We start from the raw sequence: 16,933 nt of genomic DNA on the forward strand, positions 1-16,933 counted from the left end.
TTTCTTTCTTTCTTTCTTTCTTTCTTTCTTTCTTTCTTTCTTTCTTTCCTTTTCTTTTCTTTTTTTTCCAGACAGAGTTTCTCTGTATAGCCTTGGCTGTCCTGGACCAGGCTCTCCTTGAACGCACTGAGACCGCCTGTCTCTGCCTCTCCAGTGCTGGCATTATAGGCGTGAGCCACGGTGCCCAGCTTACCAACACATTTTTCAAACCTCTTTCTCATTATTCTTCTTGAGCCAGAACTGAGGGTGTAACCAATGACTCTCCAGCGAAGGCATTTCTGCAGCAGAGGCTGAGGGAGCTCTGAGAATATTAGGAGCAGTGACTAGTTGGCAGATCTGGCCCTCTGCCTTCAGGACAAATAATGACTTGTAAAAACTGTCTCCGCAGTTAGCAGACCACAACATCTGACAAATTAGTAAACAAGCTCACAGAAGATGAGTTATGTTCATCAAAATGCCTAACTTTCATATAGTGATTAAAAAAATGAGGACCGGGCATGGTGGCGCACGCCTTTGATCCCCGCACTCGGGAGGCAGAGGCAGGCGGATCTCTGTGAGTTTGAGGCCAGCCTGGTCTACAAAGCGAGTCCAGGACAGTCAGGACTCTGTTACACAGAGAAGCCCTGTCTCAAACAAACAAATAAAAAAATGAGAGGACTGATCAAGAAAAGGGCTTTTGCATGATAAATGCCAGCTGAGTGAAGGGAGGGATAACCCAGGGTCCATGTGGGGGACAAGGCCTTGTCCATTAAATAAAGTAACTATACTTTCCACATAGCAAATTCATATACCACTGCTCCTGGAATCCTCATGGCAGAACTCTAAGGTTGGCAAGGCAGCTGTTACTTGACCCACAATTCGTAGGTAAAGAAAATCAAGGTTTGCCAGGCGGTGGTGGCACACACCTGTAATCCCAGCATTTGGGGGCCAGTGACAAGCAGATTTCTGAGTTTGAGGCCAGCCTGGTCTACCAAGTGAGTTCCAGAACAATCAAGGCTACACAGAGAAACCCTGACTCAGAAAACAAAAACAAAACAAAGAAAAAAAAAGAGAAGAAAGAAGGAAAGAAAGAAAAAGAAAACGAAGGTTTGCCCAGTCTTACTCAAGTAATAGACTCAAGACAGACAGCACTTTTCCCCCTTTAGCACTCTGCTTTGAACTTAAAGCCTAGCATGACCTACAAAAGCAATGGATCTGGGAGTTTCTCGAATTTGTCTGCAGAAGTCGCCACAGTCTCATAGTCCTTAGTGAAGGGCCAGGTCACCGAGGCCAGGGTATCATCTGTGCAGTGGTTATGCCCCAAGGGTCATAGAATCCATTTAATAAGTTGCAAGGATGATAAAAGCTTGACCAGGTGGTGGCCTGGAGTATGGATGGTAACCATGGCGACCACGGTTATGTGCTGTTGCCCTTGCACAGGTCAGACAAAGGCACACGCTTGCTGTTGTAAAAGCTTTGCACAGCATTATTAGTCCTCTCTTGGTGTTTTTTTTTTTTTAATAATTAATTTTTATTTTATGTGCATTAGGGTAAAGGTGTCAGATCCGTTTCAGACAGTTGTGAGCTGCCCTGTAGGTGCTGGGAATTGAACCTGGGTCCTTTGGATGAGCAGACGGCACTCTTAACCACTGAGCCATCTCTCCAGCCCCTGGTTTTCCTTTTTCAAATGGGGAAACCAAGGCAGAGAGGTTAACTAACTACTGTCCAAAGGCATGCTGCCATAGACTCCTCTTTAAAAAAAAAAAAAAGTTCCTATGGTTGTGGTGGTGCACATCTTTAATCCTAGCACCTGGGAGGCAGAGGCAGGTAGATCTCTGAGTTCAAGACTGGCCTGGTCTACAGAGCCAGTTCCAGGACAGCCAGGGTTACACAGAGAAACCCTGTCTTGGAAAACAAACAAACAAACAAACAAATAAGCCAAGCAAAAGGCCAGTAAGCCAAAATACTTACCTACCTACATACATACATACACAAAAGCCAGCCGAAACAAACCAAAATTAAAAAGCCCACAAAAAAAAATAAATAAATAAATAAAAAATACCATTGAGTTTGTTTTATGTTGGCGAACTCCTGAACTCCTGAGCACTGGCCTGTCCTGGATATACCCAGGGACCCTGCATAGGAGAAAACAGATTTTTTTTTTTCTTCTCTTTGCTAGCAGGCATTAATTGCAGATAGCTTCTTGGTTAGGGGTGGGGCCCCCACTCGCCGCTCTTTAGGTACACAGCTTTTTAACCACTGCAGCCAGCCCGCTTACCTGCCTTTAATGATCCATATCACATGTCTGGGATGTAAGGTGATGGATGTTATACAGGTGGGATGAATTTCTGGGGACCGTGGTTGTTGGTTGTTGACTCCTGATCCTCCGGTAGAGAAGAGGAGAAGACGGCTGGGGTGGGGGTGGGGGGGGCGGCCTTAGGGCTGAGATGCCTGTAGCTCAGTGGCAGAGCACTCACCTGCTTAGCCCACAGCATCCCAAAGAGGGTGGGGGAGGAGGGGAGGAGAAGCTAACTGACTTTACCATCCCAGGGGTCTTTGTAAAAGTTAATCTTAAAAAAAAAAAAAATCTTATATGTATATTTTTTTTCCTTTCTAGAATCAGACTGGATCTTTGCCACTTTTGCCTTCCTACCTCGGACTCCAGGAAATGATTTGTCTCCTCCTGCAGTGTCTACAGAGGCTACATAAATGGACCCGAAGTTTCATTTCCACACCTACAAATATATTTCATTGGCACCTCTGAGGACAGTGGCCTTCTGTCCCAGTTAGTTCGCAGTGCTCGGTGTGGGACCAGGACTTGTAGGGATTGAGTGGCGCTTCCCTGCCTTGGCGCTCCCCTGGGTCCCTCACACAAGGGCCACCGTCATCCAGAGCATTCCCCCGAGGCTAAGCACCTTGAGGGAGGAGTGAGGGGAAAACTCATGATCTCCAGGAGTCCAGAGCCCTCATTCCACCTGCAGGCCTGGGCTACCGTCCTCTTCTCTAAAGAAAAAGAAGGCAGAGTCAGGACTAATTGTGGTGGAATTCTCTAATGAAAAGCATCAGGAGAGTTGCAGAGGCACCAGCCAAAGAGAGATCTTTTCCACCCCAGCCAGCCCGAAGACCTGCCGCCTCAGCACCTGGACTGCCCTTTGCTGCTACTTCCCCTTCAGTCTTGCTGATAAAGACTGACCTGCAGAAATTATATGTCGTGTGTACATTAATAAAATAAATTGCCATGCTCAATACTAGCCAGGAGCCTCGTCCAGAGCAGAAGGCGGGACGACGGTTTTTCCCCCTGCGTAACCCTCACCCATCTGTGCAACGTGACAGGATCTTCTGAAGACTTCCTTGCGATGGCTGGTCCACGGGATGCCCTGCCCTTTTTGTTAGGATCCAAGTGCCTGGAATGACCTTGTCTGGGGCATAGTGATCCCTCCCCTCCTGCCAGCAGAGAGCCTAGCTGACTCCAGGGCTGTATAAACACCTCATCCTCCCTACCTTGTGCTTTTGAGAGGAACGTGATGTCAGACCTTGCTCTTCTGGAGTTGGGTTTCTGGGGGTGGGGGTGGAAGGCTTTGTAGAGGAAGTCCGGGCAAGGTAGAAGTGTGGACAATAGGTGGCTTCCAATTCACAGAGTTGTTTGTGGATTTCCCGTGGAATGGGTTTCCCACCTCACCCACGTCTGGGGCATCTGACCCTACAATACTCTCCAGGCAGAGGACCTGATTATCCCTGTTAGTAGGGTAAAGTCAGATTTATTTTCCCTAACAGGTATTTTGCTTCTAGACCCAGGGCTGACTTCACACAGACACATGGAATCGGTGCAGGCACTCAGGGCCCTGTATACAGAAGGACTCTGTCCTTGTATAAATGCTCTGTGGTCCCCATCTTGAAGAGCTGAGTGATTTTCCGGACAACGAGTCTCATGTTAGCATCTTTTGTTTGTTTGTTTTTTAAGACAGGGTTTCTCTGTGTAGCCTTGGCTGTCCTAGACTTGCTTTGTAGACCAGGCTGGCCTCGAACTCACAGAGATCCCCACCTGCCTCTGCCTCCCCGAGTGCTGGGATTACAGGCGTGAGCCACCGTCCGTGCCCAGCGCTTGTTAGCATTTTGCAGTTGATCATCCGTGTCATTTAGCAGATTCTGCCTCCTGAGAGCTCTGGACTCTCCAATGAGAATGGGAATTTCAGGCCATCTCCGAGGCTCACCCATCGATAGGCCGTGGAAAGTTACCGTCTATTGAATGCTTATGGGGGTGGGGGGGATGCGGACAGAGAATGCCCCTCTCCTGTGGAGTGTACTGGAATGCCACAGGTTCACAGAGTTAAGCTCTGGGATCTGTGGATGAGAAGGAAACACCCTTACCTCCACCCGGTAGCCGGGTCCACTTCTATTCACAGTGTCAGGGAAGGGTGAAGGGTAAAGAGGATTTTAAGCTTAGGGCAGTAATGGCCCAAGTCTTTAATCCCAGCACTCAGGAAGGCAGAGGTGGGTGGATCTCATGAGTCAAGGCCAGTCTGGTCTCCAGAGTGAGTTCCAGGACAGCCAGGGCTACACAGAGAAACCCTGTCTCAAAAAAAAAAAAAAACAAAAACAAAAAAGGAGGCTATTTGAGTAATGATATGGAATGTGGCCTGCAGTACAGAGGCCTGGGAGGAGATAATACTCCTGAGGTGATAAATATGTAAGACCTGGTGCAATGTGGTTGAATTAGCGAAGGAGATGAATATAGAAGGAGCATTTGAGAGGCCACCCTGGGGACCCCAGTGGCCCTTTGCTCCTTGTCATTGCCACGTTAGCGCATCCCTCATGATGGTGAATTGTTTGTGTGGCTGCACTGTTTGATGCCTTTACATCTTTTACCTGCACGTATGTGTGTGCGCGTGTTCCGAAGCCCCCGAAACTGGATTTGCGGGCTGTTGCAAGCCACCACCTACCTGGGTACCAGGAATCGAACCCAGGTCCTCTCGTAAGGGAAACCACTGCTCTCAACCACTGAGCCATCCCTCCAGCCCCTTACTCCTTGCTTTCAGGCCAAAGTAACAAGGACTTCCTAGGGATTCCATAGATGTTTGCTCAGTGAGTTCGCAAGAAGAGAGTCTAAAATGTCATCCCAGGAAGTGTTTAATGGAGAGTGCGGTGGAGACCTTCGAGGGTTCCAAGTAACTGAATAATTTCATTTCGTGTTAGAGGATGGGTCTGCAGCGATGGTAGAACTGATGGGTTCGAAGAGGCAGGATGCTGGAAACTTCATAGTCCTGCCTGCAACCCTTTCCCACGTCTAAAAGGCTGTTGAGGGGGAGGCAGGCGTACCTCAGAGAAGCAGACGATAAAGGAACGGCAAGTGAGCAGGCACCCAGCAGCTGGGTGTGGGGACGGAAAAGGAAAAGGGAACCACACGGGTCAGCTCATCCTCTTCATACAGAAACCACGTGACCGCATCCCTGCCGCCTGGCGGGGCTAAAAAGAGCAATCCTGACAGAGAGGGCCCAAGAACAAAAGCCATGTCTCTAAAGCAAATGTTTAAAAAGCACCCATCCTGCGAGCTGTGAGTGACCGGATGGCTCCGTGGGAAAAGGCACTGGCCAGCAGCCCTGGAAAGTCTCGGGTGATGGTAGAGAGAACCGACCCCCGTAGGTTGTCCTCTGATGGACACGCGCCGTAGCGCCCACACGCGCGCACACATATCCTCACACAGACCCAAATGCAGGGCCCCGAGAGACACTCAGTGGCTGGGCAGGCTTAGCCACTGTTGCGCGAGACCTGGATTATGTTCCCAGTGCCCAGGTGGCCGTTGGCAACCGTCTGTGAATCCGGTTCCAGGCTATCCACTGACCTCCTCTGGCCTCCCCAGGCACTGGATGTATGGGGTACAGATACACTTAGGCCGAACGCTAATAAAAGGAAGGCCTTCTCTGGGTAAGGCGGGGCGTGTCTTTGCTCAATGTTAGAGCACCTGCTTAGCATGGAAGAGCTCCTGGGTTCCGTCCTCACTATCACACACAGAAGAAGACCTGGACAGTTCATGTATGTGCCTCTCCCTAGACTGAAGGAGTCTGTTTGGTTGAGAGAGAAGTTTGTTGGAGCTTTAAAAGCTGTCCTAGGCTTCTGTCCTGGTCCCTATCTTCTGCTTCCAGTGTCTCTATCCTGTTTGCTCTTCCGAATGAGGATTAAGCCTCTTCCCTAGGGTTCTCTTTGTTGTGTAGCTTCTTTAGGACTATCGATTTTAGTATGTTTATCCGATATTATATGGCTCATATCCATTTATAAGTGAGTATATACCAAGCGTGTCTTTCTGTTTCTGGGAATACCTCACTCAGGATGATCTTTTCTAGTTCCATCTATTTGCCTGCCAATTTCATAATTTCCTTGTTTTTAAGAGCTGAGTAATATTCCATTGTGTAAATGCACCACAATTTCTGTATCCATTCTTCCGTTGAGGGACATCTGTGTTATTTCCAGATTCTGGCTATTATGAATAAAGCTGCTATGAACATAGTTGAACAAATGTCCTCCTTGTATGGTTGAACATTGTTCACAGAGGGCCTCTGAAAGATTCTACCCATCAGGGTATCTAAGCAGATGCTGAGACTCATAGCCAAACTTTGGGCAGAGTGCAGGGAATATTATGGAAGAAGGGGGAGATAGAAAGACCTGGAGAGGATAGGAGCTTCACAAGGAGAGCAACAGAAACAAAAAATCTGGGCTCAGGGGTCCTGCAGAGACTGATGAATCAACCAAGGACCAAGCATGGAGAGGACCTAGACCCCCTGCTCAGATATAGCCCATGGGCAGCTCAGTCTCCATGTGGGTTTCCTAGTAAGGGGAGCAGGAGCTGTCTCTGACATGGACTTATTGGCTGGTTCTTTGATCACCTCCCCCTAGGCCACAGAGAAAGAGGATTCAGATAGTTCTGATGAGACTAGGGTCAGGTAGGAGGGGAGGAGGACCTCCCCTATCAGTGGACTGGAAGAGGGACATAGGGGGAGAAGAGGGAGGGAGGTGGGGCTGGGAGGAGATGAGGGAGGGGGCTACAGCTAAGATACAAAGTGAATAAATTGTAATAAATAATAATAAAGAAAAAAATTTTCAAAAACTGTCCCAGGGGCTGGGGAGATGGACGGCAATCGTGCTTGCTGTACAAGAATGAAGATCAAAATCCACACAAAAAGCTAGGCATGGCTGCTCATGTCTGTAATCCCAACTTTCAGCGGGCAGGAACACTCGAATCCTGAGAGCTGATTGGTCAGCCGGCCAAGCCAAAATGGTGGCTAGCTTCTGGTTCAGAGAGAGTCCCTTTCTCTAGGGAATAAGGCAGAGAGAGTGGGGGAAGTGACAGGAGAGAGATTAAGGAAGACTCCCATGAGCTCACAGGTATAACACACACACACACACACACACACACACACACACACACACACGCACACACACGCACACACACGCACACACGCACAGGGGCATGCAGTATTGCTCCCTGGTAGTAATGGGTACTTGGTATGAATGGAGCCCCAGGCTCATTCCCTAGCTCATCAATAGTAAACATCCCTCCCCAGCGCGTTCTGACCAATGAGCAGTTTTAGGAATCCTTTGGCTCACGCCAACCCTGGATCGTCCCTATTCCCTTCAGGCTGGGTGACTCTTGCTAGCCTTAAAAGGTTGACTGCTGATTCCAGTTTTCCTTCCATCCTGACCAGGAGTGTAAGGCAGGCAGACTGGCCGAGGTTTCAGCCCCACCCCCCACCCCAAGCTGGATGATTACATGCGCCAAATGTAATTATTCACAACCCTTGTCTTTACAGCTGGCGTGTCACTTAACCTAATTACAGCACACAGTGGTATTTCAACGCAAGGAATCTAAAATAAAAGCAATAAAAGGTGTTTTGCAAATTGTTAGGAAGGCCATGAAGGCCTTGACGACTCTTAAGTTATTAACTAGCAGCCCGGGAAAGCCAGAGGCGGGGTGCCCTGTGAAGGGTGCTTCACATCTCTTGTGAGCACACTGTGCGTTCTGGATGGAGGCGGCCGGGTACCCTAGCAGTTGCCTTGGAGTGGGAGGGGATGAGATTATTGTAAGTACAAATTCTTCCCATCTGGTCGGGCACCTGCTAACCACGTTCCCTCCAGCCTGCTATCAATCCACGCGCTCTGACTGGTCCACCATGGCCTTCACGGAAGGAGTGGGGGGCTCGCTTGCCTCCTCCTCGCTCCTCAGTATCTGTCCAATAACAATGAGTACCTCCCCTCCCCCCCCAAAAAAAAATATAAAGACGCGTTGGAAAGCAAAGCATTCCCTCATCTCTTTGGCTCATTTCTGTTCCTGGATTTACTTCCTGGTGCCTTTGAGTCCTTGGGTCTCTACCTTCTGGGCAGCTGCTTTAAAAGGGAAACACTGGGCTGTGGGTACAGCGCCCTACTTTCAGAAACCTAGCCGCCTGCTGGTGGTGACAGTCCGATGGGATCCATCCACCTGAGAGAGGGGCCCGATGCGTCTGGAAATGGGCAGCAGCCTGGAGACAGACTCCATCTGCCTGAGCAGTGTTAGCCAGCATGATTTACCAGAAGCAGAACGCCAGCTGCCCCGGCAGCCATGCCAGGCGGGACAGCAAACACCAAAATCCTGTTGGCAAAGCCAGCGAGACCATCCCAACGTGGCCAAAGCAAACAAGGACTGAGATAGGCTCAGCGCTGTCATTTCCCCTTGGATGTGGCAGGGGAAGAGGCTGAGCCAGCTGAGCTCACAGGTCAGAACACCTAGTTGCCTTAGGGAACGCTGGCTTGGAAGAAAGACTGGGGAGGACAAAATGGCTCAGGCTGCTTCCTTGCGCTCTTCCCAGCAATCCTGGGAGCACGTTATTCTTCCCATGCCACAGAGGTGGAAACTGAGGCTGGGGTCAGCAAGGTCACAGAGCTAGGCTTCAGTCTCAGTGTGTACTGCATTTCATTTCTCCTCCACTCCACCCTTGTCTCCACCCCAAATTCCATGTCAATTCCCATAATCCCTTCATAGGTCTTTTTTAAAAAAATTTTTTTTAAGACAGGGCTTCTCTATGTAGCCATTCTGGAGACCAGGCTGGCCTCGAACTCATAGAAATCCTCCTGCCTCTGCCTCCCAAGTGCTGGGATTAAAAAGCGTGTGTCATACCTGGCTTTTAAGCCTCAACATTCTAAGCATCAATGTTTTGTAATCTTTCCCTCTCTCCGTTTATTTAGTAGCTGAGAAGTGAAAACAGAAAGGGAGCAGTTACTTAGCTTTTTAAAACCAACAGCTAATTGCTAGCCCCTCCCCCTTTGTCTAAGACACCCATCAACACAAAATCCTAGGGAGGAAAATATGCTTTTTTGTGTATTTATTTGGGTATTTCTGCAGTATTTTCCTGCGCTTATTTAAATGTGAAGGATCTGAATCGCGACCTGTGGAGCTTGAGACACCATTTGATTCTGTTTGGGCAGAGTCTGAATGGACCGCTTATGACCTGCAGCCTTTTTGACGTCTCTGGGGCCCAATGTACCTAACCTATGAAAAGCTGCCTGGTTGGAGATTTCTGTTTCGTGGAGAGAAGCACAGTAGCGATATTCATATCTAATGAAAGGCTGGTTCCTATGGGGGTGGGAGGGATGAAAAAGAGGTCTGGTGCTCCTTTCTTCTGAGTCTTCATTTTCTTGGCAGATTTTCTAATTATTTGCCTTTAGAGAAATGGGCAGAAAATGCCAACCTCTTAAGGTACCCTGGACCGAGGACCCTGTGGGTGTGGTTGCGGTTGGATAGGATCTCTTCCCCCGTCTTTGCAGGGGAGGGTTAGGGGATAGCTGGAGCCTTGCCTGTTAGGGAGAGGGAGGCCTGTGAGCCGCTGTTAGGGAAGGAGGTAAGGAAAGGCTCCTTCAGGCGGATTTGTTCAGAATTGGATTTGCTCAGGATTGTTGCCAGCGACCCCAGGTCCTAGGTCCTAGCAGCAGCCATTCCCGACCCTGCCCAGGTCAGCCTGCGGAGTCCCTGAGGGCCTCCTGCCTCCGCTCCCCTGGCTCTGCAGCGCAGCGCAGGCCTAGAGGGTTCCCAGCAAAGCCAGGCCTTCGCCCCAGCGGGGTGGAAGGAGGATCCAGAAGGGAAGGGGAAGAAGGTGGATTCCCCTGGAAAGAAACAGTCAGGGCTGGGCTGGATCGCCTGTTTCCAGACTCCTCTCGCACCTCCGCCCGCTGCTTCCCCCTTGGCAAAGCGTAGGAACTGGCCTTTCTGCGCTGTCCCCCAAACCTGAGGACGTGAACCCGGGGACGCCGCTGCCATCTACGGAAGGCACCGGCGCAAACCAGCGAGCGGCGACTAGAATGAATTTGGCGGTGACTCCAGGCCCCAGTGGGACGAGTTCTGTGTTTTGTGCTCACACTCGGGACTGCTTTCACCCGGGGACCAGGCGGCGAGCTCCAGCGCGGTCACCTCAGCCCCGCCGAGACTCCGTCTTCCCAGTTACTCCAGTTTACAAATTTCCCCAACCAGATCGGCCGAGAGCTCCAAGGGAGGTCTCCTTACGTCCCCAATCCTGCCTTTCCTGCCGAGTGGCCAAGGAGGGCCTTGAAGCCAGGCTGCTGATGGACCGGTTTCAGCCGCTTAACTGAGCTGCGATTCCATCCACCGCGGCTCCGGAGCAGCTGACTCTCCCATCGGGTAGGGCTACAGCCGGACCGGCAGCCCGGAGGGAATGGACACCTTCCCCCTCCTCTCCTTTTGCTCAGGAGACTTCTGGGCTTCTCTGGTCGCTCCCTTTTCGCTCTCTCCTCTGGCTTGTTTGGAACCAGGTGGAGAGCAAGAAGCCGCCGCGGTCTCTGCCGACAGACCCAGACCGCAAGCAGTCGGAACCTTGGCAAAGTCTTAGAGAAAAGCCAAGGCCCGGGCACACTTCTCTGAGTCAGGATGTTCTGGGCTGGGCTGTGTGTTAGCCACATTAACAATGAATTTGGCTCCAGCATCAACACTGACCTTGCGTGTGCAAGAGATGCTGAGAGGTGTGTGTTTGTGTGTGAAAATTCTTGCCGGGGCCTGCGACTGGGGGAGACGTGGGCCTGGGCTCCACACTGGGTTTAATTTGACCTCGGCTTCTCCCTGCTGCTAGCCAAGAATGGAGAGGAGATAGGAGTCATTCAGGCCTCCACACCATCTCCCACACTGGGACCGGCCACAGCCACCCTTGTCTTTGGGTTTCCTGCGTCCCTTTCTGAGAGTGACGCTCTCCAGTCTTGTCCTGGGGAAAGCAAAGCTGACCCTTCTTAACAGGAAGGGAATCTGCCTGCCCTTCCTATCACTCCCTCGACCTCCTCACCATTCTTCCTCTAGTTCTGTAGCTGAGGCAAGCAACCACCCACCCCAAGGCTCTATTTTCTGCTTCAAGTGGGGCAGCAGTGCCGGCTCCCCGGAAGGCCACTGACAACATCAGAGAATTTCTGGTCCTCTTAGAACTTAGATCTTTCTCTCCCTCCTTCTTGTCACCCCCTGGACTTTCTTGCCCCACCAGTTTTCCACAAAGTATAAAGGATGTTTACCCTGCAGCACGAGGCCCTGGATGGCTGCTGAGGTCAGAAGCCTGATTCACCGCTGGGAGACACCCGCGCCAAACTCCACGGTGGAGGGTGGGGATGGAGGTCTGGAAACGCAACCCTGCCAGGAAACGTCCTGTGCGCAAACCCACCCTCACTTCAGCCAGCCTAAGGCCTTAGGCCCTTCCTACCGAAGACAACGCCTGCTAACGCCCGCTGCTGCAGTACACAGTGGGCAGGCTCCAGGGGACCCTGAGCTTTCCTCACACCGCCCTGGGCCCATGTCACCCACCGCTCAGGGTTGCCTTGATAGGAGGGGTGTCCCAGAAGGTCCTCCACCCCGGGGATAATTCTCTTTCCGGCTTGTGTGAACCTGCCTGAGGCATTCCCTGCCCCCAGTAAAAGAGAGCTCCCTTACCCATCCCTTCTGTCCCCAACCCGAGCCTCTCTCTCTCTCTCTCTCTCTCTCTCTCTCTCTCTCTCTCTCTCTCTTCGCTCTGGCGGTTGGGCCTAGACCGGGTCCTTAAGGGTTTAGAAGTGAATTCGGGGATGAAAGCCGAAGGAGAGACTCGGCCCTGCTTCCTGTGTTGTTCGGCAAGCGCCCTCCCCCATCTTCCTGACCCGGAAAGGGTTAATCATTCACCAGCCACCCTCTTCCCTTTCACCTGCGGGCTCCAGCCCCAAGTCCGGGCGGCCGCCGCCAGGGTCAGTGGGGGTGACGGGCAGCCCCTCCTCACCTGTGCAGTCCCAACCCCGGCAGGCGTCTGCCTCCGCTCGCGTCGCCTCGGCCGCCGCCTGACCCCAGCGGCGCTGATAAGCCCCCAGACGGCCAAACATCGTTAACTTCTTTGCCTTTCTAGGCTGCTCTGCCTGTCCTTTCTCCGACCCCTAGGCTAAGGGGGCCGAACGGGATGTCTCTCTCTCTCCCCGGTCTGCGGGGACTCCACGACAGCACCTCAGGCTTCTGGCTCAGGGTAAACTTTGTGTAGCATCCATCCTAAATACCTCTTCGCCCTCCTCCCCGCCACAACTTTGGCTTTCCCCACGTGGATGAGCGGCAGGAGAGCGCCAGGAAACAGTAAAAGCTAAAAAGAGAGAAAGGGGAAATTGGTGTCAGAGGATGTCAACAATGATTTCAGAAAGGAGCTTAAAACCCTCCTCAGCCCATCCCTGAGTCTGGCAGGGGACTGGGCTGTCCACCCAGGCTGAACAACCAAATTTCGTTTTTTTTTTTTTTTTTTAATTTCAAGTATTGCATTTCCTTTTGTTTCTTTTGACCTTGCGTACAGCTAGCTGGGCTTGGACTCGCGGGACAGTGCCTGCACAGAGACAAAGACTGGTTGGTGAGGAACACCATCATGGTTTTTCATACTGGAGTGTAGATGAAAATCTGTGGTGGTCAAGGCCTCAGGTTCAAAGACCGGGACGGAGGGATGCCTCAGAGGATGGGAGTTCTAATCCCAGCACCCACACAGGCAGCTCACAACCACCTGTCACTGGGGGTGGGGGAGAGAGAAAGGATTTGACACTTCTTTAGGTCTTTGAGGACATTTGCAAACCCAGTTCAAATAAATAAAAGATAAACCTTTTAAAAAGACAGGAAGTTGCTGGGCGGGTGATGGAGCAAGTCTTTAATCTCAGCCCTTGGGAGGCAGGGGCAGGTGGATCTCTGTGAGTTTGAGGCTAGCCTGGTCTACGGAGCGAGTCCAGGACAGTCAAGGCTACACAGAGAAACCCTGTCTCTCAAAAATCCAAAAGGAAAAGAAAAAGAAAAATTAAAAAAAAAAAAAACCAAAAAGAGACAGAGAGGAAAGGAGGGAGGAAGGGAAGAAGGAAGGAAGGTATGGAGGCAGAGGGAGAAAGAGAGAGGGGGTAAGGGAAGCTAGCTCTTCGGCTCAAGCAGCCAATCTGCTACCACCTATCCACACTGCTCCACCCCTAGGTAGATTCTTCCCAAGATCCCCTTCCGTGGAAAAAGGGGAAGGCTGCTGAAGAGATCCTTGAAGACAGGTTCCGCCCAATGTGGACTGTGGGGAGGCAGCATCCTCCCATCCTCCCGGAGGAGCAGCTGGGTCTCTAGGGTGGGGATGGTAAACTCTGCCCTTTCAGAAAGGCCAGCTCTTTTCCTGGCTTTAGCCCAGGGGCTCCCCCAGGGGCTCCCCCCCCCCCGCCGTTTTCAAAGTCTCTTTCTTTCTTAGAAAGATTTGTTTATTTATCATTTATACAGCATTCTGTCTGAATGTGTGCCTGTGCACCAGATCTCACTACAGATGGCTATGAGCCACCATGTGGTTGCTGGGAATTGAACTCAGGACCTTTAGGAAGAACAGCCATGTTCTTAACCTCTGAGCCATCTCTCTAGCGCGCGCTCTCTCTCTCTCTCCCTTCCTTCCTTCCTAAACAGTGATGGTGCACACCTTATCTTTAATCCCAGCAGGCTAATTTCAGTGAGTTCAAGGCCAGCCTGTCTACAGAGAGAGAGAGAGAGAGAGAGAGAGAGAGAGAGAGAGAGTTCCAGGATAGCCAGGGACACACAGAGAAACTCTGTCTTGGAAAAAAAAAAAACAAAACAAAACATAAACACATAAAAAAATTTTTTTAACATTCAAGGAGGCCAAAGCAGGGGGATCACTGTGAGTTCAAGGCCAGCCTGTTCTACAAAGAGAGTTCAGGGCAGCCAAGGCTATACAGAGAAACCCTGTCTCAAACAACAACAACAACAACAAAAAGACTTATTAAAAAACGTAGATGTATTTATTTATGTGGGTTTCTTCTTCAGCCATATGGGTTTGGGAGATCCAACTGAACTTGCTAGGTTTTTGCAACAATCCCTTTACTCTCTGAGCTAGTTCAAGAATGAAGTTTATGCTAATTCAACCAACCGAATTTATATTAATTCAGACAGTTATTTGGCTACATTGCAGCATTTTTTTTTTCCATTTGGAATAACTAAGTCCAATAACAGGACCAAAAAGTTGAATGTCACTCTGGTTATAAATTAGCATGCTCACCGTGGGGGCTTTTTAAAAATAATACTGGGTGCTGGGAAGATGGAAGCATGAGGACCTGGTCAGAGATCCCACGTAAAAAGCCAGGTGTGCCTGTGGGAGTTTGCATTCACAGCACTGGGGAAGCAGAACCCCTGAGGCTTGCCAGCCAGTCTAAATAAACCTGGCACCTCTTTTGTCTAGGTAGACCCTGCTCAGAACCAGGGCTCTGCATGGCCAGAATTGTCTCTTTTCCTCTAAACATCTTCTATCTTTTTTCCTGCATTTTTTTTCTTCCAAAGATCCCAAAGTTAAAGGAAATATCAAACTGAACCCTAAAGCCCCCTGCTTCACCCCCGACCCTAGCAAAAATGGGACAGCCAGCCTCTCCCCACCTGGGGGGTGGGGTGGGCAGGACCCCCAGAGTGATTGGAAAAGACTTTCTTTGGAGACAAAGCCTGGCTATTCGGAAAAACTTTCCTGGAGTCACAGAGTACCCTTCAATCTTCACTTTCCTACTGCACCCCAACTTGGTGCTCTCGCCCCGTTCTTGCTGTCCCACACCCACACACCCTATTCTTTTCCCTTGGCTGAGAACTGGAGTCCTGGAGGAATTTCAAAGGACCTCCTGTCGGTTGAGTAGAAGGATGATCCTTAGGACCTTAGCTGCGTCTCCTCCTTCCGGGGTTTTCTCAGGAGGCTCCTGCGGAGGAGATAGTGACTTATAAAGGCTTCAGCTTCGAACTTGCCCAAGAGCTGAAGGTGGATTCCAGAAGTGAGGTGTGGTTTCTGCCCCCCACAAACTTTTGCCATCATAGCCCACCAGGAGACTTTTCCGTTCTCTAATTTTAAAGAGTCAGAGATGGCGACAGTTGTACAGAGAAATCAGACTCTCTCTCTCTTAGTTTCCCAAAAAGCCATAATGGCACAAGAAAAAAAAAATCCAAATTAGTGAGCTCTTTGTTCTCCCTCCACTCTATTTTTGTCCTCCAACCTCCCGGGAAAATTTGTCAGGAAATTTCCAGCACCTGCAAAGACAGTTTTCAAGTCTATCTCAAACACAGTCTTTGTAGACCAAACCCAAATCACACACATTTCAGCAATACATCATAAAAACAAAACTTACTGACAACTTAGTTTTTTTTTTTTTTTAAGAATTGGGAAAATGGGATAGTTCTCCTAAAAAAGAACAAGCAGGGCTAGCGAAATGGTTCAATGGGTGAAGATGCTTTTGTCAATCTTAAAGACCTGAGTACAACCCCAGTCCCACACGGGACTATGGTGGAAGGGAGGACCGAATTCAGAGAGCTGTCCTCTGACCGCCACACCGCTTGACATGCCCACACGCAAAAGCAAATAAATGTAGTTAAAAAAATTAAATAAAACAGAATGCTGGGTCCCCCCTCCTCCCATGTATCCACACCAGCTGGACCTCTATCTAACTTGTGGCAATTCTTCCTCAGCCTCCTGACTGCTAGGATTAGCATGTGCCACCAGGGCAAGTGACAAATCGCTTTCAAGCCTACGACAATAATGTATGTTCAACCTCAATGAAAAAAAATATTTGTTTAAGTGCCTTGATTTTATTTATTTCTAAGACTATTATAGAATGTGTAACACGCTGGAAAGGGAAAAAGGAAGCCAGAGACAACCTAATTACCTCCGATAGTCAAATAACTAATTGGGGCATAGCCATAGAGTAAAACTGAGCCACGCAAAGGGAAAGAGCATTAAGTTTCATTCTTGGGGTTTTTTGAAACCAAAGCAAAGCTTAACGCTTGGTATTCAGGTAAGCAGCTGTGTGTGCTAAGTGTATGCTCTGAGAACAGTAGCTCCTTTTACACACACACACACACACACACACACACACACACACACACCTCACTGTGTAGCTGTGTAGCCCAGGCTGGCCTCAAGGTTGTGGCAACCTTCCCAGGCTTGGCCATTCCTTTTAGATGGGGAAGCCAACACAAGAGCCTGAATGAATGCTACTTTCCTTATTAATCTATGTACGGCTTTAACTTTGGGATTCTTTAGCCATCCGTCATTTATTTCAAAAAACAGATTAAAATGGGCAAATTGTTGTGCTAGTGGTGTTTTTTTTTTTTCTGCTATCTGTATAGGTGGCAAACGTGAACAAGTTCGAAAATATAACAATGTTTAATTAGCTGCCTTTGTTAAGAGCTCACCCACACAACCTTTAGGACTGAATATAGGCTTTCTTCAGACAATGAGAATAAACAAAAAACAAATCAGGCTATTGACTTGCTCATTCGCTATTTATTTTTCTGAAACAAGTTTGCAGAGATTAATTCCATGAGAACAATGCCTAAACTGAGAGACTGGGTAAACAGATTTATTCGGGGTTTAAAAAAAAAACAAAACAACAAAAACCAAAAAGCAATTCTTGTTTATCCCCAGACCAGGTCTGTACAAGCTGA

The 16,933-nt window shown here is 49.6% G+C and overlaps 1 protein-coding gene across 1 annotated transcript in view; it reads left to right on the forward strand.

The window, feature by feature from the left end:
* The window catches only part of Ttll6 (tubulin tyrosine ligase like 6), a 35,264-nt gene extending 24,674 nt beyond the window's left edge, over nucleotides 1–10,590 (forward strand). The window contains exon 13 of the mRNA XM_055619597.1: nucleotides 10,194–10,590. Coding sequence (XP_055475572.1) covers nucleotides 10,194–10,590 — 397 coding nt within the window. The remainder of the gene's footprint in view (nucleotides 1–10,193) is intronic.
* Nucleotides 10,591–16,933: the final 6,343 nt, after the last annotated feature.

The sequence above is a fragment of the Psammomys obesus genome, unplaced genomic scaffold (assembly GCF_907164565.1).
Source record: "Psammomys obesus unplaced genomic scaffold, mPsaObe1.curated_primary_1811, whole genome shotgun sequence".
In the NCBI taxonomy this organism is placed as follows: Eukaryota; Metazoa; Chordata; class Mammalia; order Rodentia; family Muridae; genus Psammomys; species Psammomys obesus.